General features: G+C 44.1%; 1 protein-coding gene across 5 annotated transcripts in view; it reads right to left on the reverse strand.

Annotated features, from left to right (window-relative positions):
- DOCK11 (dedicator of cytokinesis 11) overlaps nt 1–25,281 on the reverse strand; it is a 185,504-nt gene that overhangs the window by 109,138 nt on the left and 51,085 nt on the right. For all 5 annotated transcript variants that reach the window (XR_003606828.2, XM_028087762.2, XM_028087761.2 and 2 more), the window contains exons 7-12: nt 12,898–13,032; nt 10,073–10,250; nt 9,595–9,674; nt 7,457–7,540; nt 3,887–4,027; nt 2,470–2,682 (exon numbers count right to left, since the gene is read on the reverse strand). Coding sequence is in view for 4 of the 5 variants with exons in the window: in XM_028087762.2 (XP_027943563.1) it covers nt 2,470–2,682; nt 3,887–4,027; nt 7,457–7,540; nt 9,595–9,674; nt 10,073–10,250; nt 12,898–13,032 (831 nt within the window). In the remaining variant the exon portion in view is untranslated. The remainder of the gene's footprint in view (nt 1–2,469; nt 2,683–3,886; nt 4,028–7,456; nt 7,541–9,594; nt 9,675–10,072; nt 10,251–12,897; nt 13,033–25,281) is intronic.

The raw sequence follows: 25,281 nt of genomic DNA on the forward strand, positions 1-25,281 counted from the left end.
GGTGGGCAGCTTACTTCACCTCGCGATCTGCCCTTCCCTCCCCTCCAAAACAGCCATAAGCACACTGTTTCACAAGACTATGACGATTACATGAGACACTGATGGAAAATTCTGGCATACAGGAGATACTGAAATAACTGTTGATTTTCTTCCTGACCTAAATTACAAGTGGGATGATGCCCACGACCACAGCTCAAACTCCATGCCTTGAACATACAGCTAAGTCCACTGAAGAAATAAAGTAAATATGTCATTGGCTTAAAAGGGCTTATTTGATATGGTGCAGAAAATTTTACACATAATTCAATCGCAGGTTCTCAAATTCTTTCACACTGTATTGCTCAATCTCTTCTAGAAGCGTATGCCATAGTCGTGAATGTTCACACATGTGACAAGCATAATCTATCTGAGTAACAAACTAAGAGGCGACGTAGGGATGCCTGGGTGGCTCAGTAGGTTAAGTGTCTGCCTTCAGCTCAGGTCATGATCCCAGGGTCCTGGGATCGAGCCCCGCATCAGGTTCCTTGCTCCGCAGGGAGCCTGCTTCTCCCTCTGCCCCTCCCCCTGCTTGTGCTCTCTCTCTCTCTCTCTCTCTCTCTCTGACAAAGAAATAAATAAAACCTTAAAAAAAAAAAGAGGCGATGTAAAACTACCACAGATCCAGAGCCCAAAGAGGGAAGTAACTGCACGTGTAAAATCTGTACCAATGAGCATAATCCCGAGCCCAGAAAACCCCAATGCTTGGTATTTATTCTAAGGAGGTAATTCAACAAGTGAGCTAACATGCATGCACAAGGATGTTCAATGCAATGTTACTTATGATATCCCAAAATGACAAATAGCCCAATTAGCTAGGTTGATGGAATACATTAGCCTTTAAGAATGTGAGTGATCCAGAGATACTGATATAGGATAAAAGTGATATTAAATAAATACAGTAGGTATAAAACGGCATGAACAGGATCTATTTTGTATAAGAACATACATAAGATCTATGTGTTTATACATACACAGAGATGTCTAGAAAGAGGTTGGCCAAAATGTTGACAGTTATTGTCTATGGGGGGGGGTTACTTTTTCTTCTTTATGCGTTTTGTACTGTTTGGGTTTTCTACATAAGAATACATTTAGCTTTATAATCAAAAAAAAAGGAACCACGTTTTTATTGGATTTATTTAAGATTTATATAAATCTTACAACGTGAGCTGCTTTGTTCTTGTGCCTCTTTCTAGTTTCAATTCTATGTCACAGTCTAGTTTCCTTTTAGTTGCAAAAGTCGGGAAGGAAGACCATGAATTCTGTCCTGCCTAACCTCTCGTGGCCTGCAGTGTGGTCGGAGGTCAAAATGCCAGGGACGTGTCAGGCTCCTTCTAAAGGGGCTTCTTTGCACCAGACAGGACAGAGAACGCGGCATTATGTATGTGACATAAGCCGTCCCCTCCCACTGCTCTTCAACCAGAACGCCTCGTATAAAGAGCCTTTATGCTCCATTAAAGCTACCTATTCATGTGGGGTCAGCATGGACACTGCCCGCTCGCACATGAAGCTCCCCAAATTCCGGACAACATGGGAGATTAGTTCTGGGGCATCTACCCCTCGGCCCCAGAGAGGAACGATTTTCTAGACGAATTTGATGGCCAGTGTGGGGGGTCTGGTTGCTGTGGGGGTCTGGCGGGCCAGGAATTTGAGGAACACTGATCTAACGGCACCTCAGCCAGGGGTGTAGCCGAACAGACACACGGAACCCCTGTCCTGTACTCGAACCTTCCAAAAACACAGCCTCCAATGTGACCGTCACAAGACTTGCCCTGACGGTGAAGTTTCATTCAGACGGGCACCTTCCCTTCCCTAATTTCCTTGTCTTCCTTGAACGCACTCAGAACTCCGTTGTCTGGTCAGCTGCCAGGCTTCAGCTGAAGTTCTGTAAAGTTCTGTACATGGCTCCTAAGTTTCTGCAAGGGGGTGCTTTTTGCTCTTGTCCTACGGAAAAATCTAATGGTATTCTAACAAATATCTGGAACTCGAGACGGCACACCAAAGGCAAAAACCAAAACCCAAACCCAGCTACCTACTCCTAACGGAGCTGGGGATTAGGGATGGGGGGGCTATGGCAGGGTCCATTTTTTCTTCGAAGAAACAAGCCTTTCGGGCACCCACCGCCTTGCTCACGAGTCGGCACAGGAGCGTGGGGGTGTGCCTGCATCTGTCGGTGTGACCTACATTCCAGCTCACAAAATGCTTCCTCTGAGGCTCACATCACGGTCCCAGCTGAAAATGTTACTTTGCTGAGGCAGTGCTAGCATATGCTGGTTTCCATCCTGGCCCTCCCACTTCAGTCCCCAGAAAAACACCTGGCCACTGACCTTACAAGAGATGGGAATGCCCGGGAAAACATCGGTCTGAGCAGGTGAAAGAACCCACGGGGCTGTTTCGATTTCTCACTCGGAAGGCTAAAAGGGGACTTGTTACCTGCTTTATGTAGCGTAACTGGGATTCAGCAATTCCATGAATGAAAGGCTCCGGGGAAGAGCTCGTCAGGTTTCCATCACCAGGCAGCTGGGCCGAAGGGCCCCACAGCATTTCCCGGACAGATGGGGGATTCAGGTCTACGTGGAAGTCGGCTGAAATCTTGCAGTTGTTCCTTACGTCAAATAAGGCGAGATTGATAAAAAAGGGTTCAACCTGGGAATGAAAACAATGACACTTGGAAGCGAAGACTTTTCGGGGGGGGGCATGGGGGAGGGACGCCAACGACAAAATAATGTTTTGATTCCTCGAGGCTCTGCGATTGCAGTTCCTTTCTGAGTATGGCATTTAGCTAAAATGGCATTAGGGCTCATTTGCATCTATCTCGAAGGAGTGCTCTAAAATAACAGGCTATCAAATGTCAGCTTTTGTCAGGTATAAATAATTCTGCAAGTTACACTTTCTTTAAAGGAGTAGAACTCAGAAGCCACATTTAAAGAACATCAATTGGTTTCTGAATAAAATATAATTCTCCATGGGTTTACTGAAATCGCCGGAAAAAAAAAAAAAAACAAACAATGCCAATATTATCGAACAAAAATAAATCTTCCCTTTTGTTATGTTACAGCTTTACTAGATTATACCTTTAATAAGAGCTAATATCAGTCAACATCAAATGACTTGACAAAAGCTTTGCCCCATCAGCACTTTAGGAAGACACGATTCCTCCCTACAGATGGCATTTGAAAGCTGGTCACAAAGAGAAATCTCGTGCCAAGTGGCATAAAGATTAACCCTTTATACACGGGAAATCTGCTAGTGCATTTTAGCTACTCTGGAAGAGAATAAATCATCACTGTGAATTATCTGTCAAAGGCAAAACCAGAACCAAAAAACGGTGAGCATAAAATGCAGTCTCTTTGGTGATTTTACACTTACAGTTTCAAGTGTTTCTGAGTAACTCAAATGATCCACAACGACTCATAATTAGAATTTTTTCTGTGAAGAACAAAATGAATTCACCCTAGGAGAAGGAGTGAGACTCTGTATCCCCGCCTGGTTTGGGGGTTCCTCACTCATCACGATGAGCCAGTCTCACAAAAGAAGTCACATTCTCTGGCAGAATTCACAGCTTGGAGGATGGTCCAGGTTCAGGGACACATGTCCCTTTTGAATGTCAAGAGCCTACTCTATCTGCCATTTTGAATAGGTTGATACATTCACGAATCCTCTCAGGATGAAAACATATTCATATTTTGGCAAAAGAAAGGCATGTATGAAATGCCTCCATGTCAAATTTATCATAGCACGTAGCAATGGAATTTCCATCCCGTAAATTACGTCTAGTGATAAAAAAAAAAAGCAAAGCATGTCCTTAATGCACTGGTTTAAGGGACGTGGAAGGAAAAGTCATACATACATTTGTGGGTGGTCCTTTTGCATTGTCTCCAACTTGACCCAAGATATTGAAAGTTAAATCATGGCAGTTCACCAGGAAACGTTTATTGCACTTTTCCTCAAATGGCTTTATATCAGGTTCAATTCCTGAAAAGTCCAACCTCTACAAAACAGATGATAGTAAATCATTTCCAAAAAAAACAGGATTCATATTAATATAGGTCTATAAGTAATAATTGCAGAATCCTACGGTTCTCTATCCATTCTTCATTCAAACCCTTTTGTTCATTCAATACGTCTTTCTAGAGCTTTTAGAACACCAAGGTTCAAACACTGACAGTGAAATCCTAGAGGGAGATGATGAGACTCTGATCTAAAGCACTGGAAAAGTTACAAGTCTGTACCACGGCCTACGAAGCCTTATATGACAGGAGTCCTTACCTCCCTCAATCCTCTGACCTCATCTCCCACCACCCTTGCCTCTCCTCCACCCCCACTCTCTGTTCCAGCCACACTGGCCTCCTTGGTTATTTCTCCAACACACCAAGTACACTCCCACCTCAGGGCCTTTGCATCTGTGGTTCTCGCAGACAGATGCATGGCTCACTCCCTCATTTCATTCATGTCTCCCATCCACTGGCATTTCCACAGAGACCTTCCTTAACTCCCTAAGGGGACTGCACACTCTGACAGTCTACGCTCCCTTTCCTTGATTTAAGTCTTCGAACATGACTTTTCCCTATGTCCTTAGTTATTATTAGCCTTCCCCACAAAATACGTGTTCCAGTATGGTAGAGGCTGTGTCTTTTATGAAGCGTACGGGAGGCAAAACGGCCATGAATGGACATGAGAGGCGTCAAGAATAACACGATGGTCTCTAACTTAGACAATTCGACAACTCGACTGTGCCGTCATGAACTTGGTTGCAAGATAACAAGGAATGGTTGATGTGGGGGAGGAGTGGAGACGGTGAGCTCAGTTCGGGACGTGTCCAGTTTGAGGTGAGGTTACTAAGTGGCTGGGAAAACAGCAGAGGTCTGGGTTGGAGAGCTGAATTAGGTAGGGAGTCAGCAGCAGCTAGGCCCTAGGGACCACCTACATTTCAACGATGAACAGAGAGAGGGGCGTCTGCTTCGAAAAGTGATAAACACTGAGCTCAGCTTCTAATAGAGCTGGGGGATGTGCCCTGACTGCCACAGAGATAATTTTTTTTTAATGATTGGTATTTCAAAAAAAATTTTTTTTAAGTTTTAAAAACAGATATTGGGAGTCAAGGATTCCTTTCAGCAAGGGAGGAATCTGTCCCTCCTCAAAGAAACTCCTAGAATCCTCCTCCTCGGCTCACACAGTTCAGGCAATCTGAGTGCATCCCGTTCATTCTGAGTATCTGAACAGACTTTATGTTCTGTTCACAAATGGGAGGAAAAGTATAGATTGTGGGACCACTTACGATACTTTAAGACCCAAGACAAGGCAGGCGGGAAATGACTGGGTGAATCTGGATAGAATATACCGCCAATGCGGAAAACTCAAGCCAAGAAACACAAGAATTTTTCTCAACTGCCTAAGTAATTCAAGCCAAAACAGGTATTGTGCCGGAAGAGTGTTGGATAATTATAGCCGTTCTGACCTAGCCTGCATCACTGACAAAATCCTCCTTCTAGGGGCCTAAGTATAATATTCGTACCTGAAAGTGCCATCCCCCACCCCCCGCCCCTGGAGTCTATTTATCTACAAACCGAATACAAATGTGTGGGACTAGACAGCTCCCTCTTGAACACTTATCTCTGGAGCCAGCAGAAGCAAGTCATTGCCATGGAGATCAATTCTAATTTCCGCCCATTTATCTGCTCTCCCTTCTACCTTATTCAGACAGTGGAATGCAAAGAGAAACTGGACTAAACCACCCCAGCCCCCAAATCCTTTCCCTTCTGAGGCCCGTGAGTCCGAATGCTGGGACACGGGGCCTTTCCCAGTAGTCCCGAGTTGGAGCTGTCTCCTTTGGTTAGGGTTTCCTTATTCTCTAAGGTCAGTGGTAGAAAGATCTCTCTCTCTAAACATCGTACTGTGGTCAAAAGAGAAGGCTGACATCCTCGGATGGCACTAAGACTCAACACATACAGCACAGATTTCTCTGCGAGGACACTGCCTTCTGGAATCAACATTAAATTCAACTGTCCTGCGCTTTAAAGTTTCATCACGGCTCTGAATTCCTCGCTGGCTGTCATAGCTCACTGATAACTGATGTTATGTTTGAGTTCACTGCCATGACCACAAAAACACTACACCACGAATTTTTTTAAAGACACTGGATTGAGTTTCAACCACAGTCAATTGGCTTCTTTGTATACAATGAAAGAGCCTGACATGTCCAATTAGAGCCCAATCATGGAGGGGTTCGGGGCCGGGGTGGGGGGGGATGCTCTATAAAAGGCTCAGACTTGCCTGCAACAAGCAACTTTCTGAATGAGTATCTTAGAACTAACACTCTCAAGACCCGCTATACTTTTTTTTTTTAACATCACATAACTTACACAAACAGTATCATACTGCTATGAAAAAAAGTAGGAGATGAAGCTTTTTTTTTTTTAATTTTTTCCCCAAATAATTTTTTTTTCTTGTGTGGTATTTTTATTAAGGAAAAATGTCTGCATTATATATAGACTATATACTTTTCCCATTTCAAACTAAAAGAAAGAAAACTTAATTAGAAAACCATTCGCAGCAGAAAGAAGAAACAACAAAATCAGTCTTCCCCCAGTTACATTTTGACAATCTGGAAATGAGGGGGAAAAAAACCATAATGCACATATAATGCAAACTTCTCTATTTCAAAAAAATAATCCCCCAATTTTAATTATAAGTCTCATGTAGAAAAAAGTGAAAAAAATCATCTTTCCCCAAATAATTTCATTTTTCTCGTGAAATACGTTAAGAAAAATATGTGTAAGAGTTACATACAGTTGACTCCTTCTATTTAAACAAATCAGCAATTCGATCAGAAAATAGGGATTTAAATATGAGCCGCATAGATCTTCGTACAAAGAGGACCTCACTCTCATGAAAGCGGGTGAGATACAAAAACGCACATAAGCCTGCACTTCCCGGCACCACTTTCCACTGAAAGTGGGATTAAGCCAGACATGAACGTTATCCCAGTTCCAAGGCCTCCATCAGGAGTGGAAAATAAACTGCATTCCTCATATGACTTGGTGTTCTTTAAACTGCAGATACTCACTGCTACTAGATCACACTTGTATTTAGTGGGTTAAAAGCGCAGGAACCATCTTTAAACAGTCTTTCATTTCTTTCTTTTGAGGAGTGAGATGAGATGAAAAGAAATACAGGGAATGGAGGGGAAAAACAAAACAAAACAAAACAAAACATGTGTATTCAATCCCCAACTATTTGCATCTGTGCCAGTCTCCTGAGGGAAGTCAGTTAGGCTACCTGTTCGAAGTGAACATGATGAATATAAGGCAATAGGTATCGCCCAGGGGTACAGAAATCGGTGATTTCAACATTTCACAGACATTGTTCATTTAAATAAGCGACAATTCTATGGTTATTTAAAGAAATATATCTTTAATACCTGGACCTCCGAATCAAAAGAAAAGAGATTCTGTCTTCCATCCCCTCTACTGAGTTTGTTTAGCTGTTCAGTTTCTCTGCCATACTAAAATTAAAAATACACCAAATATTACTTCATTTCCTTCAAATGAGTATTAAATAACATTTATTTATTTATTTATTTTTTGCTCTGTACTTATGATCACCTTTTTAAAAAAAAAATACAACTTTACAGCAGCCAAATGGAAGAAACGCATAGACAAAGTACGGGAATAGGGGCACGGTGCCTTCAATGCTCTCTCCAGGCATGCCATACCCCAGCACGTCAATGTGTTCACCAACCCAGTAAATAACATTTAAATAATTAGTTTGTGCAGGGCGCCTGACTGGCTCAGTCGGTAGAGCATGCGACTCTTGATCTCAGGATCGTGAGTTTGAGTCCCACCTTGGGTGTAAAGATTACTTAAAATTCTCTCATCTGGGAAACCATCATCTGACAGATCTTCAAAAATATACTACTCCCCGGGCGCCTGGGTGGCTCAGCCGGTTAAGTGGCCGCCTTCGGCTCAGGTCATGATTCCAGGGTCCTGGGATCGAGTCCCGCATTGGGTTCCCTGCTCAGCGGGGAGCCTGCTTCTCCCTTTCCCTCTGCCTGCCTCTCTGCCTACTTGTTTTCTCTCTCTCTATGTCAAATAAATAAATAAAATCTTTAAATATATATATATATATATATATATATACACACACACACACACACTACTCCCCATCTCCATTTACTTAAGATGGATAAAAAAAACGCTTGCTGGGTGAGAGTCACCACCACTAGGACCCATGATAAGCTACAGATCAGGTTCTTACACTTTTTATGCGTCTCTCATAACATCAAGAATATTGCTCAGCCCACCGGAGTACAAAAAAAAAAAAAGAAAGAAAGAAAGAAAGAAAGAAAGAAAGAAAGGAATCCAAGAGATTTGAACGCAAAAGAAAAATAAATGACAAAACATTCTCTCTTCCATAGTCAGTGTGTGCTAGCCATGGGATATACATAATTCTGATTCCAACACTTTAGGAAAAACATAGTGGGCTGCAGAGCCTAGAATGTCAAAGACTCAGAAAGGATACGTTAACATCAACAAAATCATGGAAAACCTAGATCAAGGGATCATGAGTGTGTTCCTAAGTTTTGAAAAACTATGAAGTTTGAGGGGGGTAATTTTTTGTTAAGAGAAGGATAAAATTAAAGTAGAAAAAATAACTTCTAAGCTTGTGTAACTTACTAGTCTAGGAAGAGGAACAAAGTAAAAAATATAAATAGGTTTAATGAGGATTTAAATGAATAAATGGGTTATAACCCACTCTTCTACAGTATAGAGTCCACATAGTAAAATATGTAACCTATTAAGATAGGTATGATAATCGCCTCTACACTTTATAAATTAGCCCATTTCAAACTCCAAACAGTGGAGTAATTAACACAAATGATGTCTGGTCACCAAAATCTTTGGTGTAAGATTTTGTTTATTTATTTGAGAGAGGGGAGGGAGGGAGAGCATGAGCGGGGGGGCGGAGCAGAGGGAGAAGCAGACTCCCCACAGAGCAGAGAGCCTGATGCACGGCTCAATCCCAGGACCCCAGGATCATGACCTGAGCCGAAGGCAGACGCTTAACCGACTGAGCCACCCAGGCGCCCCTGGTCACCAAAATCTTTATCTGATGAAATTATTCATATGTATATACACATATGTATTTACACATAGACAGAATATGTGATTGTCATATGAAGTTAACATATGCAAATCATTAGATTGAACATCATGTCCGATCTGTATCAATAGCCCCTTGAATGAAGAATATTTATTTTATGAATGACATATAGTAATTATGCTGAATAAGAAGGAACATCAATAAAGTCCCAAAAATCTGAAAGTACCTCCTGATATCTAGAAAAAAAAAAGTAATAAGATTTTCCAAACTGTTAGTCGGCCCTTTAAGTCCAACTTTAGGAGTATAACTTTTCTCTTACAATCTCTACCTGTTTCACTAATTTGCCATGGTTTTTAACTTAGAAATGACATTGCCAAATGGAATCCAGCATTTAAACTTTAATAGCTAACCCTGCATTGTCTCACTTGAAGGCAAGTTGCCATAAGAAAGATGTACCTTCATCAGTTCCGGATGCATGCTCCTTTCCAAACTGGCCATGATGTTCTCGGCTTTTCCTTGGCTGCTAGTTTCATCTTCTGCAAATTCATTAAAAGCAGATGTTCCAAACCATGCAGACCATTACTAATCACCTAAGAGGAATATCCTAACTATCTCTCTCACCCCATCCTCTCCTACTAGATTTACTGCAAAGAATTTTGATGATGAAAGCACAGGGAAAACTTTAATGGACTTTTGACAATCTGCCATGAATTCCCTATCCATTTTAGTCTGGTTATATTTCAAGTGTCAGAACCCCATGCAGCATCAACTCTTAAAAAAAAAAAAAAATCTATCAACCTCCACAGTTATTTCTAATGAGGAAGTAGGTCAACCTTCAAGATTAAGAATTCTGTATTCACCCTACACAAAGGACATTCCCACAGATTAAAGATAAGAGCTTTACCTCGATAACGAATCATTTAAAAATTCTGACCTTGGGTTGTTTCTACTGTCTCCTTTTTCTCTTGCACTAAACTGTCGGTATTGATCTGAATAATCTTTTTCAAAGTTAGCAACCATTCCTCCATTTCCTGCTCAGTTTCAGCAGCCAGATAATGGCTATACTTATCTAGCATCTTGAGTTCAAATGCGTGACGGCGCATTTTGGGGCACTAGAGAGAAAAAGAAAAAGCATGTGTTCAGTTAGTTTAGTTACCCTTTCAATATTAGACTTCATTCGTTTATTTATTTTTACCTGAGCTCAGCACATACACACGTCAGTACTGTCATGAAAGAACTGCTTCTTTCAACAAGAAATAGAAACTCCCAGACGATGAAGGACTGTGTCAAATGTACCTCTGTTATTCCCCTCACTACTGAGCACAGTGCTATATGCACAAAGTTGGCATGAGGTACTACTTGTTGAGCGAATATTATTATGTAAGGCCCTTTCCCATCTTCCACATCTAGAGAATCCAACTGCCACCATAAAAATCAGCAAATGTTTGTAACAATTTCTACCCTGCTGCAAGTTTGTCTTGCATATTTATAGATTTTCAAAATCAGCCCTTGAAAACAGGCTCAAATGGGATCTGAAAGAAACCTGGTACTTGTTTCACATCACACCATAAAACGCACTACCGATACCAAGTTCACGGTACCATGCATGATATGAAGTGCATCAAATGAGCACAATAGAAGACTAGAGTCGGATCACATTAGACGGCGACTCGCAGTAAAAAATATGGAAATGACTCATGCTGAACACTAGCACAGAAGGAAAACAAAAGCCACCTCCTTTGCTCAAACATGATGACGCCTTCTTTTATACTACCACCTTCTCTGTCGTGACAAAAGAAGTGACACACTCTCCCCCCTCCTAAATACCTCGGCATTAATTTCAAGAAAGGCTCACGAATCCATCATTTCCCACTACATGGCCATCATTCAAGAAGGAACCAAGAAAGATCCTCCTTCTCATCTTCAAAGTAGATTAAAGGATGAAATTAAACGGCTGTAGCAAGTCCTCAAGATTTATATATTTGAAAATATTTGGGAGGGGGAATCATAAATAGATGGGGAAAGCAGAGGCAGGGAACACTATAAAGGAAGGGCAAAATCCGGACTAGACTGAGAAAAGCTGGGAATCGTGTGCCCTCTTTCTTCCAGTAAGATAAGAAAGCTGTTTATTTATTTATAAATACTTATATATTTTTTCTATTTTATATATAAGCTTTTCTATTTTATATATATTTTATATATTTATGTTATATATTTTATATATATGTTCATATACTAAATATATTTATAGTATATGTATTTTATATATTATATATATACATGAAGATACCTTTTTTTTTTAAAGATTTTATTTATTTGAGGGAGAGAATGAGAGAGAGAGAGAGCGAGAGCACATGAGAGAGGGGAGGGTCAGAGGGAGAAGCAGACTCCCCGCCAAGCAGGGAACCCGATGCTGGACTCGATCCCAGGACTCCAGGATCATGACCTGAGCCGAAGGCAGTCGCTTAACCAACCGAGCCACCGAGGCGCCCATGAAGATACCTTTCATTCACATAGATCTTTATTTTTTTTAAATGTTTTTTATTCAATCCACACGACAATCTCATTTGAGTGGGATTAATAATAAGTGGGATTCAGTGGAACTGACAATAAGATTCAGGTAGGACGAGTGCCCTGAACCAGCACCTTCCACCTCCCCGGCAGCTAAGTGCTCCTTCAAGTCAGCCATGCCACCCAGGCTCTGTAGTGATGGCTCCTTCTCTCGGCCAACGGACTTCTTATTTAGATCATCTCTCGGCCCTGTGCCGCACTGCATCTCTGTCCACGCCCCCTCAGTAATTCACATCAGCAAACATTTGTTAAGCTGCTCCTGGGTGCACAACACTGCTGATTATTACAGGGGACACGGACATGAGCAAGACATGGTCTCTAGAATCCTGGAAGGAATATGCAGGATGAACCACAAATTGGAGTATGATTTCAGTTCTAGGACACGGACATGAGCAAGACATGGTCTCTAGAATCCTGGAAGGAATATGCAGGATGAACCACAAATTGGAGTATGATTTCAGTTCTAGGACGGAGGAAAAAACACAGTGGTGCACAGGGCAGGGGGAGCTCCCTTCCATGTGGTGGGCATGAGGGTGAGGAGAGAAACAGAAAACATCTCACGGCATAAGAGCCATTTGAACGGAATCTTGAAAGATAAGGTTCAAACAGGAAGAGAAGGGGAAAGTGTATGCCAAGCAGAGAGACAAGTGGAAGAAAGACAAATACACCTAGAGTGGCTAGAGCGCAAAGTGTCTACAGGGTGCGGGGGGCATGAGGTTAGAAGGTAGGCTGAGGCCAAATCACCATGACCTGCAAGGTCATGGTAAGAGCTTTAGCTCTCCCTCTGCAAGATAATAAATCAAGAGCCAAAAGGTTTTAAGTAGGCAAGCGAAGGACCCCAGCTCTGTCTTCGGAGGATGCACTACAGCAAGGCAACAAATCAGAGGGCAGGAAGGCAAAACTGGGCAAGAGAGGACAAAAGGGAGAACCAGAGGAAGGGCAGTGGGAGTGGAGAGAAGGTAAGAGATCAAGAAGCACTGTGGAGCCCGACTCCAAAGGCCTGGGTAAACACTTGAATTCTCGCACAGAGCGAGAATCGGGCACCGGAGAGGATTCTAAGGTTCCTAGTATAAATGTGTTGGTGGATGGAGATGCCATTGACCACGACAGAAAAATGCAGAGGTTCTTAATAGTTGATCAATAAGCCTCTTCAAGAAAGAGGAGAAAAGGTGATTTCGATAGCCCTACCTGAACAACGTCAATGCAGGCGTCCAAGTAGATGCAACCTTTAGACTCTTTGGAGTTTTTCTCATCTTTGTAGGAGTTGAGACTGTATGAACCGTCAGTAAGCTGAGTCAAGTAAAAATACCGTCTCTTGAATACCTGTAGGGGAAAGACCAGCAATGATACATTTTTTGAACATTTAAACAGCTTCTTTGCACTAAAAGCCTTCAAGGGCTTGACACAGCCATTATATCTGGACAATCTTCACACACCTCTGAGAAGTCATTAGGAATTACAATTACCTTCACTTTTTAAGACGAAAAATTTGAAGTCAAGTGATTTCCCTCTCAGTTCATCTACAGCAGATGACTTTTTAACACTTGATTATGTTTTTTTTTTTTAATTTCATTTATCTACTTGATTGAGAGAGACACAGCGAGAGAGGGAACACCAGCGGGGGGGAGTGGGAGAGGGAGAAGCAGGCTCCCCGCCGAGCAGGGAGCCCGACGTGGGGCTCGATCCCAGGACCCCGGGATCATGACCTGAGCCGAAGGCAGGCGCTTAGCCGACTGAGCCACCCAGGCGCCCCCATTTTAACACTTTGAAGTTGAGAAAGCATTTTTGTATCCGAGTCACTGTCCGTTTCACCACTGCGTCCTTTTCCCACTTAACTGCAAAACCATAACTGGATTCTGATCATTTCATTCACGTCACCGCGACTCCAAGTATAAGTACAAAAATGTTTTAAATGTTTGAAAAAAAAATAAAAACTATACAGCTAAAAAATCAAACCAAAAGACAAAATATATATACATACTCATGCCCCCCATCGTACATACTCACCTCACCTGCACCCCTCACTGCCCTCACCTACGCTGTCCCATGCCCCCACTTCTGAAACTCCAGCTAACAGCGCACTGCCAGGGAAACACCAAGAGTCACTGGTTGCCTCCCGGTTGTCACTGAGTGCCCCGAATGCTGAGATTTGCGTCAATGAGGCCACTGGGATTGTGCCATCCGTTTGAAATTAGGCATTCACAACAGTGAAGGAGGAACCTGTTGCTACAACTCATAGCGAAACCCAAAGGAAGCGGGGAAAGGAGGAAGACTGCTGGATTCATTCATGCTAGCCCTCTAGCCTCCCCTAGAAAGTCTTAGACCTGATCTAAGACATTAAATGGGGGATTTGGAGCTCTCTGATGAGCCTATGCTTCTTTTAATAAGCCACAGACCGGGGCGCCTGGGTGGCTCAGTCGGTGAAGCGACTGCCTTCGGCTCAGGTCATGATCTCAGGGTCCCGGGGTTCGAGCCCCGCATCGGGCTCCCTGCTCGGCGGGGAGTCGGCTTCTCCCTCTCCCTCTGCCCCTCCCTCCCTCCCACCGCCCCGCTCCGTTCATGCTCTATTTCTCTCAAATAAATAAATAAAATCTTAAAAAAAAAAATAAGCCACAGACTGCAGACTGTATCAAGCATCTGTTATAGTAAAATTCCCCCAGATGACAGATCTAAAATCGGTTCGGGAATGGAAAGGGACTAGGACATGGGCTCTGGGTGATGACTGCGGAAGCGCTTTCCTATGCTTCTCGTCTTACATAAGTTGGCTTTAAGATTTAAGCTTGCCACTTTCAATCGCCCATCTGATTCCCCAGTATGATCTTGGACTATTTCAAGAACTTTAATTATGCAAAGAGTATTATTTGGCAGGCTCATTCTTGAAAATGACTTAATTTCTGGCAAAGTATCTGAAATATCAACAATCTATTTTTCCATAGCATGAATAAGCAAAATATATACATGTTAGACAGCATTTCTTTTTAGGAAAACCAGGAAAGAGAAATAATATGCTTGTAGTTATTTTTGACTTGTTTCAATATCACTGATTTTGGAACGAATGACAAAAATGTACCAGTGTGAGGAACACCCTAACAGGTTAGACTGGTAAACGCTACAGCTTCCATTTCAGGGAGTGGCCACGTGGCTTTGTACAGTATCAACAGAAAGGAGTCCAAACAGAAAATATCACTTTGCTTTGCAATGCCAATCAAGTGAATGTTACTACATAGGTACAGAAAATGTGTGTGAGATGAGAATATATACTCCTCATTATTTGATTCACCCACATTTAAGTTTCCTGGAGCTATAACTAAAGAAGTCTAGACTCACATACAAGGAAAATGCTAATCATAGTGCTGATTACACACACACACACAGAAACACACAGTTGAGTCTTGGACAACATGGGTATGAACCGCACAGGTCCACTTACACGTGGATTTAAAAAAAAAATACATTTTACAGTACTGTAAACGTATTTTTCTTCCTGACTTTTTTTTTTTTTTACAATTTTGTTTCTTTGAGAGAGAGAGCATGGGCGGGGGCGGGGGGGTAGTGAGGGGCTGAGGGGAAAAGCAGACTCCCTGCTGAGCCTCTAGAGAGCCCAAGAATGGGCTCGATCCCAGGACCCCGAGATCATGACCAGAGCCGAAGGCAGATGCTTAACCGACCGAGCCACCCAGGCAGCCCCTCCTTATGACTTTCTTTTTTTTTTTTTAAGATTTTATTTATTTAATTGACAGAGGGAGAGAGACACACAGTGAGAGCAGGAACACAAGCAGTGGGAGCGGGCGAGGGGGAAGCAGGCCTCCCGCCGAGCAGGGAGCCCAATGTGGGGCTCGATCCCAGGACCCTGGGATCATGACCTGAGCCGAAGGCAGTCGCTTAACCGACTGAGCCACCCAGGCGCCCCTCCTTATGACTCTCTTAATATCGTTTTCTTTTCTGTGGCTTACTTTATTGTGAGACTACAGTATATTACACACACAACTTACAAAATACGTGTTAATCGACTGTTTATGTTATCCATAAGACTTCCGGTCAACAGGTTATTAGTAGTTAAGTTTGGGGGGGCGGGACTCAAAACTTATATATGGATTTTCAGCTGCGCAGGTGCTTGGTGCCCCTAAACCCCCACACTGTTCAAAGATCAACTGTATAGGTTTGCTTGTTTTCGTGACAGTGGTTCACATGTTATTTAAATGATGGGACCAGATGACCTAAAATTACATACTATGCCCAAATGAACAAAACATCCCCTTTTTAAAGTTATTACAGTAATTATGTATGGCAAAAATTCAGATACATTTTCCAGGCAAAAATTGCAACCAATTAGAATCTGACCTGTGACCAAACCTAAAATTCAAGCCCAATCGACTTGCAGAGCCCAGAGCCAGCACCAAAGAGAGTGGCAGAAGGCGGCAAAACACAGAGCAAAACATTTGTGGCACAGAGTCAAATTCGAGTCTGTGAAATTTTTTTCACGCCCAGCTGCCTCACCAAGCAGAGATGTTCCATGGTAGCCGCCACTTCCAATATTAGCAGAGCACATCACTACAACAGAGAGGGGAAGGGGTCTGAAATTACGGTAAATCGCCTCCCGTAACATTGCGGTTATGTCTAAATGGGACACTGAGGCGGGTAGCTCATGAGTCTGGGGAGAAAGCAGATGCCTGAAAGTCACACGATCCGGATTCTTGTCCAGCACTCCTGCTCACCAGCCATGAAGCTGTCCTCAAGACTCTGCTTCTCTGCTCCCTCACTTGTAAAATGGGACCGGGCCAGACCATCTCTTCATCCTCTACAAAGAATTTCACTGAACTTGAACAAATAACACAGCGGCCTTCCCAGGCTAGGGGCCACCCTCCCCAAGCAATTTCTTACAGGCCTGAAACACAATTTGTACGGTGAAGGAATTTTAAGTCATTTCCATAGAAATCAGACTCGGCCCCCACAACCGATCTGTGAGAGCTCATTCTAATAGTCTAGCATATACGTTGGGTTTCATCTTCTGGGAAGCTGTTAAAATAATGACTACGTAGAACAGCGGCGATTACTCTGTATCATACCTCTCATCTTGAAGGCCTCGAGTCCTTTGAAACCAACAGCTAATTCTTCTAATGTCACTGGAGATAAGCATCATTATCCACATTTCACCTAACAGCAACTTGAGAGACCAAGAGCTCACTCAAGTTCACACAGGCAAGTCAAGGATAGAAACAGAATCAGAATCCGATGAGGATGACGTAGAGCATCTGGCCCAAACCTTCCAATGGCTTCCCACCTAAAACCACAAATCCCCACCATAGCCTAAGATGGCATACCTGTTCTAGCCTCAGCTTACCTCTTGGACTTTATTTCTTTTTTGTTTTTAAGATTTTATTTATTTACTTGAGAGCGAGAGCAGAAGCAGGGGGAGTGGCAGAGGAGGAGGGAGAAGCAGACTCCCCCTGAGCAGGGAGCCCGACATGGGGCTCGATCCCAGGACCCCTGGGTCATGACCTGAGCCGAAGGCAGATGCTTCACCGACTGAGCCACCCAGGCGCCCCTCTTGGACTAGATTTCTTATCATGCTAGTCCAGCTACATCGGCTTACCGGCTGCCCCGCTAACACCCTAGGCAAGCGCCTTCAGGTCTTTGCACTTGCTGCTGCCTTGGCCTGGAATGCTCTTCCCTCCACGTATCCACAATGGTTCACTCCTTACTGCTTTCAGGTCTTTGCTGAAATCTCACCTCCTCTGAGAGGCCTTCTATGACCACATGCCCTCCATCACGGCACACCATTTTATCTTTTTCATATGGCAATCACTATCCAGATATAACTCATTCATCTGTTTAGTTGCTGTCTGTCTCTTTTAGACTGTCAAGGTCCATGTCTTACCCACTGCTATATCCCCAGTCCCTACAGCAGTGCTTAGACTCAATAAAATTTTGCAAAATAAATGATGAATGAATGAATAATTCATTCTCCAGTTCAGATTCCCCAGTGGTTTCATCCAATAGGATGGTATTTCTCTGTGATGTCCATATTCTTCTTCCTCCTCCTCCCCTTTATTATTTTTCCTAGATGGTGGACACAGCTGAAAATTCCCCCACCTAACTCGATGAGAAGCATGGATCCTGATGAGTGGTCCACTCAGACCACCCAGAAGAATAAAACTGAGGGAGCCAAAGGAGGTAATTCTCTGGGATCAGGTCCTGCCAAGTCTCCTTAAAACCCTGAGCTGCCTGGATGACAACCTTTTAAATATTTACCACATGACCCTTTCTGGAGCAAGAACAAAGGCTTTCTGTCACTCTGTTGAATCAAAGTTGGAAGGGAGGCAAGTTTAAGCACCACGTATCCTCAAATTAGGAGAGCCTTTTATCATCTGATACAGCAAATCTCGAGAGGGTTCACCTGTGTCTGTTACCTAGAGGGTAAGCATTCACTGCTAAGTTACATGAACCAGGAGCCCCGGGAAGGAACGCTCTGCAGGATTTAGTGAAAGGAGGCAGGCAAAGTAGGTGGGCCAGGAGCAATGCAGGAATGGGGCAGGAACAACTTACTTGATTCATGTCTCAGAACAGAAAACAAGAGGCGGCGAGAAAAAGGAGAAAGCAGGAGAGCAAGAGACGTCCTGGGTCTCAGAGCTGTTCCAAGCAAAGATGAAAGAAATAATAGAGAAGAAAACCCCAGGACTTATCAGAAAACCAGGTTGCAGTTAATTATACCAGAATGTCAGGAACGTCATCCCACTGAAGAACCCCTACCAGTACGCTGGCAACCTAATCTACCACTCATCTCTCTTCACTATATCGTCTTACAGTCCCACCAAGTTTTAATATATCACACAGGTTTACGTTCTGGGAAACTGGTTAAAAATCAAATAGCCTTTTTTTTGAGAGAGAGCGAGCGTGTGGCGGGGGGGGGGGGGCTGCAGGGAGAGAGGGAGAGAGAGAAGCCTAAGCAGGCTCCACGCCCAGCACAAAGCCCAATGCAGGGAGCCCAATGTGGGGCTCAATCTCACAAACCTGAGATCATGACCTGAGGCAAAATCAAGTCAGATGCTTCACTGACTGAGCCACCCAGGTGCCCCCCAAATAGCTTTTCTTAAATAACTCCACCATATGTGGGCACTGGAGATTTTTTAATTATTTAGTTTGAAGCAAAGTCCAGAAGGAAAGGTCTACAATTCACGCTTCTCATTACGACAGACTCTTCTGTCAGCTTTATTTCAGCATGTCACGGCTCTGCTCAAATTTTCAATGACCCTCCCTCACCTACATGGCAGGGCTCACATGACTGACCCCACCTTTGAGGCGCTCCCACAATCCTACTAATAATATAAGATAATACAAATGGCTGACATCCATGGAGTGGTGACTACCATCAGTCTCTGGCTTTCCTCATCCTATATCACTTAATCCTCATAATGACCTTGTATGATGATTACTCTTATCATCTCCATTTTACAGAGGAGAAACTGAGGTGCAGGGAGATACGAACGGACCAAACCAAATTTACCCTCTCATGACTACCCAACTTCATCTAACACACCCGCCGCCCAGTACATACTGCCTCCAACACTCACCTCCTGATTTTCTCCCTTTGAGGCCCCACCTCCTTCAAGTTGCCTTCTCTGACCTCAGATCACACAGTGACCTGGACTCATACAGCACCTGGTCTCTGTACCACCTTTAACCAGTATATTATTTTTTTAAGTAAACTGTACGCCCAACATGGGGCTCAAACTCACGGCCGTGCAATCAAGAGTCACATGCTCTGCCGACTTAGCCAGCCAGGCGCCCCTAAACCATTTTCATTTTGTGTTCCAGCTCCCCGAATAGGTTTTAAGTTCTGCATGGGAAACTTCTCTCTACCCTTTGCAACACTAACACCTTGAGTTAATAAGTATTCAGTACATATTTGGTAATGAATTCATTGATTCCTCAGAGTGTCTGGCACATAAGCAGCCCCTAATAAATGGTTTTAAACAGTCACCAATGAGGGCTCCTGGGTGGCTCAGTCGTTAGGCGTCTGCCTTCGGCTCAGGTCACGATCCCAGGGTCCTGGGATCGAGCCCCGCATCGGGCTCCCTGCTCAGCGGGAAGCCTGCTTCTCCCTCTCCCACTGCCCCTGCTTGCGTTCCCTCTCTCGCTGTGTCTCTCTCTGTCAAGTAAATGAATAAAATTTAAAACAAAACAAAACAAAACAGTCACCAATGAATGAGGAGAAACTAAACATAAAAAACAAATTAGGGGCGCCTGACTGGCTCAGTTGGTTAAGAGTCTGACTCTTGATCTCAGCTCAGGTCTTCATCTCGGGGTCGTGAGTTCAAGCCCCGTGTTGGGCTCCACGCTGGGCGTGGAGTCTACTTAAAAACAAAACAAAACAAAAAACAAAAACAAATTAGTTGAGAAATCCCTTATCCATAAAGTGACCATAATCTGTTCATTAGCTGGGAGAGACAGTCTGGTAGACTTGAGAACACAATGCACTAACCTATAAAAAATGTTTAAAAAATTTCTCTTTATATTTGTTCCAATAAACATAGTGACCTCGGCCTCCCCGGCAATTATTTTAATATCATATGTGCTGTCCTAGGTAAAATTCCTTGATTTGTTGTTCTAATACAGAAGGGAAGAAACCCTCCCGTAACAGTCAAAAGAGTAAGTGAGGACTGTTTGACTCGGGATATATAACAAATGGCTCTCTTTTGTGCAAACCAAAAGGGGAGGGGGCAGCAGAAGTGAGTCATACATCAAGCAGTTGAACTTACAACCCCGATAACATACCAAGACACTTCAACATTTAATTGCTGGGAATGGGGAGGAGGAAGCTAGAGGAATGTGACCAAATGGAGCCAAGAAGAGGCACAAAGGTGAGTGTCCCAGGGGTTGGCCAAGAATCTGCAACAGACTTTTTCTTTTTTCAATGAAAAACCACCCTCAAGATCAGATTCTTCCTTATTCCATAGATCACTGTATCCCTTAGGAAAACTAGCTCTGAGCGCCAGCGGGAAGGTCAAATCAAATACCCTAGCTATCTCACCTTCACTGATGTGGAAAGGAGTTGAAAAAAGCAGAGGTTTCCAGCCGCTACTTGAGAATGTAAATGAACAGGTTTCTGTCAAGACTGGCATTTCTGTCTAAGGGATCAATAAGTTTATTCTCTAGGAGGTCTTAAAACTGCTCTCCAAAACTTTCCCAGGAATTGCAGACAGGCAATGGGGTGGGTTCTCATTAACTAAAAAAGTACAAATTGAGGAAATTATTCACCAACGGCAAGGCTTGCCTTGTTTTAACATGAGCACCAGGAACAAAGCAAATCATAAGCTCGGGGTACAATGGTCAACTGCTTATAGACAACGGTCGGAGCTTTTGCAAATGCTGCACGACACCAGTGTCCTCCTCGGTGAGAGGAAGTGACCAGCCACCGAAAACCGTGGCTTGGGCAGTAATGCACATCATTATCAGCTCGCCCGGAGCCTGGGTTCCTCATGACCAATTTCCCAGCCAACAATGGAGAGGCTCGGCCAGCACCTCTGGGGAAATCGTGACAATGGCAGAAAATGATGCAGACTATCTCTTAACAACTGACCGGAGCCGGTGGAAAGGCGTGTAGGGGGGAAAAGGGCATATTTTTTTTCCATAAATATAGGCTCTTGTCATCTTCCCATGTGAAGAAATCGGCCTAGCTCCTTCACCAGCCCCTTTGCCCTAGGGCCCATCACTATCAACTTGAATGTTCTTGCAAAACTGTCTGGCAGCTAGTGAGGAAGGATTTGCTTTCTAAAGCAGCCTCTATATGAGTTACTGTGGCTACATTATTTATGTCGCATTACAGATCATGTGGTTGCTTTCTCAAAAGGCCTTATAAAGTAGGAGTCTTCTGATTCCCTTTTCTCTACTGGACTTGGCTCAGTGTTTTCTAACCCTCCTTCCCTTCGCTTTTTTTCTTTCCACCTTCTCTCATGACTCCATTTCTCCCTCCCGTGCCGTTAGACTCCCTTATTTCTGACAGTCAAAGAATCCAGGAGAAAGGACTCGGCCTTGTTTACAGACACAGTTAAGGGGCGCCTGGGCGTCTCAGTTGGTAAGTGTCTGCCTTCAGCTCAGGTCTTGATCCCCATGTTGTCATCGGGCTCCCTGCTTCTGCCTCTCCCTTTGTCTCCCTTCCCCTACTCCTTCTCTGTACCACTCCCTCATTCTCTCTCAAATAAAATCTATTAAAAAAAGACAGTTAAGTTGCTGTCCGTCAATTCAAATCTTCCAAAGGACTGATCCTGGATTTTTTTAAATCCAGAAGTTTTTAAATGAATAAAGACCCTGAAATTGACACCTCCCTCTAAGACGGAGCCAGCTACCCTACCTTAATCCCTGTCAACCCCAGCGGGATCCGCAGGCCAATGTCAAGCCACAGCACTCCCAAGGAGCACAGATAGAATAGAAGGGAAGGCACATGGCTCCCGTAGGCTGTTATTTGCTAATGAGTCACAATGAATCCCGAGATCCTTCTGTTGTAGCTTCCTGGTTAGTCTACTGTGAGCTTGAGGGGCGATCAAAGCTTGAATTTTTCCGACAGCAAAGGTTCTTGGCTCTCAACTCTGCAAGCTCTAGGCCGGTGGTGCTCACCGCTAAAGCTACCAAAGCTTCTCACCGGTGTGGGCTGGACATCCCAGCAGGCAGGGGACTCTAGATGCACCAATGGTAAAATTGCCCCCGGTATCATCAGACAATAATAGCGTGCCCAACTCACCTTCCCATTCGCTTATGAGACTCATTAATATTCTTCACATCAAAGGCTAACATTATAGGAACAAATATAGAAGAGATTTTCTTCTCAGAACGTCTCATGAACCGTCAGCCCTTTGCCTCAGTTCATCCGTCTCTGCCTTTGCCAGCTCTCCCAGAGCTGGGTCAGCTGCTCACCCCACCATTAGATTCAGACTCTCTCCTAGGTCTGAGCCAGTCTAGGCCTGCCACAGGAAGAACATGTCTGATCCCCCTACCTGAGGGTGCAAGCCCGAGTCCCCCAGGGCACCACAGTTCACAGGCCTGGACTTCCGCTTTGGCCCTCACTCCAAGTTCTCCAGGCTGGCCGCTACAAAACCCACACCCAACAACCCCCCCGCCCCCCCCTCACCCGGCCATGGCCCTTCTCCAGTCACATGCCCTCTGTTTACATAGAGATGGCATCGTAAACACTGTGAGTTTCAACCAACTTCCACGAGGCTGAATTCAGGAATAGTTAAAACACAATCTTAGAGGAAAACAGAAACATCTTGGCAAAACCCCTCAGACACCTTTCACTGAGTCTGGCTGAACATTCTTCCCTCTCTTGCCCATCCCAGCTGTGATTAATCCTGAAATCTAATACTACTGCTCCGGCTTAGGAAGTAAAACTGGAAGAATATGGGATGTATATCCAGCTCCCAGAAATCCAAAATGGAGAGCCACAGTCCATCATGGCGAAGAGCCGGGATAAATGAAATCCATGACCAGGCACAATTCCCAAATCTCATTATGGCCTATTTCACATTACTCCCTACACTTTGACTTATTCTTATTTTCCTGTCTTTGCCTACTGTTTGGTAGAAGTTTTAAAAAGAAAGTAAGTGGTTTTATGCTATTTGAATTATATCTCACTAAAAAAAGAAGAAGAAGAAGAAGAAGAAGTGGCCAAGACACGAACAGCTGGGGATGAAAGGAGGCAACAACGCAAAGAGCCTAGTTCAGCAGCAGCAGAGTGACAATTAGCTAGAGGCAGGCAGCAGTGTCCCCTTCAGCCGGGCCGTGTGGTCACCAAGTTGCCTCACACCCCACCACCCGCGTCATGAATTTATGGCTCCTGCCTGGCCCCCATGAGCGGTGGCGTTCGCAACCTCGGGGACAGACAACACATAAGCCAAACAATCAATCTTTGACTACTTGACTGAATTCCTTTCCTACTGTCATCGGAACAAATTACCATAAACTCAGCGGCTTACAACAAAATGTATTCTCCCCCAGTTCTACAGAGCCCAAGTCTGACAGGGGTCTCGCTGGGCGAAAATCCAGGTTGTAGCAGAGCTGTGTCCCTTTCTAGAATCTCCAGGAAAGAAGCCATTTCCTTGCCTTTTCCAGCTTCCAGAGGCTGCCTGCCATTTCCTGGCCAGAGGCTCCTTCTGCCATCTTCAAAGGCGGCAACAAAGCATCTCTCTCTGACTCCGCTTTTGTCCTGCCCCTCCTTCCCGGACTCTCGTCTTCTGCCTCCCTCCTTCCACGGACAGGGACCCTTGTGATTACACTGAGCCCACCTGGATAACCCAGGCTCCTCTCCTTATGTGCTGATTAGCCATCTGAACTCCCCTTTGCCATGTAAGGAAGCATTTACAGGGGCTGGGGATTTGGATATGGCCATCTTTGCCGGGGGCGGGGAGGGGGCCATTATTCTGCCCACTGCATCAACCAATCTTTTTTTTTTTTTTAAGATTTTATTTATTTATTTGGCTGAGAGAAACACAGCGAGAGAGGGAACACGAGCTGGGGGAGTGGGAGAGGGAGAAGCAGGCTTCCCGCGGAGCAGGGAGCCCGAGGCGGGGCTCGATCCCAGGACCCTGGGACCCTGACCTGAGCCGAAGGCAGACGCTTAACAACTGAGCCACCCAGGCGCCCCTGCATCAACCAATCTATGTCTCGCAAATTATGGAGGAAAATGTAAAGCGTGTACTTTTTACAGGCCACTGTATTTTGATTTATAATATATGGGCTCCTAAAAAGTTGTATGCAAAGCAAATTCTATTTTAAAAGCATGAGTCATTCACTACTGAAAAGAATCCCGTGGTGAATTGTTTTTGTAAAGGTATTAATTCCCCAATGTCTTGTTCTCTGAATCCAGATTTCCATACATTATATTCATGTTGGGCTACAGCCTAAGTATGGAGAAAAACACTTTCATATTTTGAGTATGCTGGGAGTGGAGTCAAAACCCACAGAACCATTTTCTGGCCATCTGCACAGAATTACAGTCTTCACACCTGCATTTCTGCACCTGAGAATTTTTTTCCCTAAGATTTTATGTATTTATTTATGTGAGAGACAGAATGAGCACAAGCAGGGGGAGGAGGAAGGGCGCGGGGAAGGGCAGAGGCAGAGGGAGAAGCAGACTCCCCGCTGAGCAGGGAGCCCCATGAGGGGCTCGATCCTGGGGCCCTGGGATCATGACCTGAGCTGAAGGCAGAAGCTGAACCAACTGAGCCACCCAGGTGCCTGGCTGAACCTGATAATTCTGATAGGAAATATATTATAATAAAGCCTTGAGTCTCACTCACTCAGCTAGTCAGCATTGACAGTGTGCTGGTGAAGAAAGAGCACAAGCTCGGGCATCAGCCTGCCTAGGTTCGGATCCCATGACTGAATTTGGGGCTGTGTGACCTTGGGTTAACCATTAATTTCTTTGTGCCTCATTTCCCACGTCTTAAACTAAGAATAAAAATAGGACCCCTCTACCCTCTATCCTAGGGCTGCCACAAGGATTAAATGAGATACGAAATACAAAGCACCCACTATGGTGCCTGGCACATGTGAAGTCCTCAACAAATGGATTCATCC

The sequence above is a fragment of the Eumetopias jubatus genome, unplaced genomic scaffold (assembly GCF_037043125.1).
Source record: "Eumetopias jubatus isolate StellerSeaLion01/CBP00866 unplaced genomic scaffold, mEumJub1_p1.0 scaffold_11, whole genome shotgun sequence".
Taxonomy (NCBI): Eukaryota; Metazoa; Chordata; class Mammalia; order Carnivora; family Otariidae; genus Eumetopias; species Eumetopias jubatus.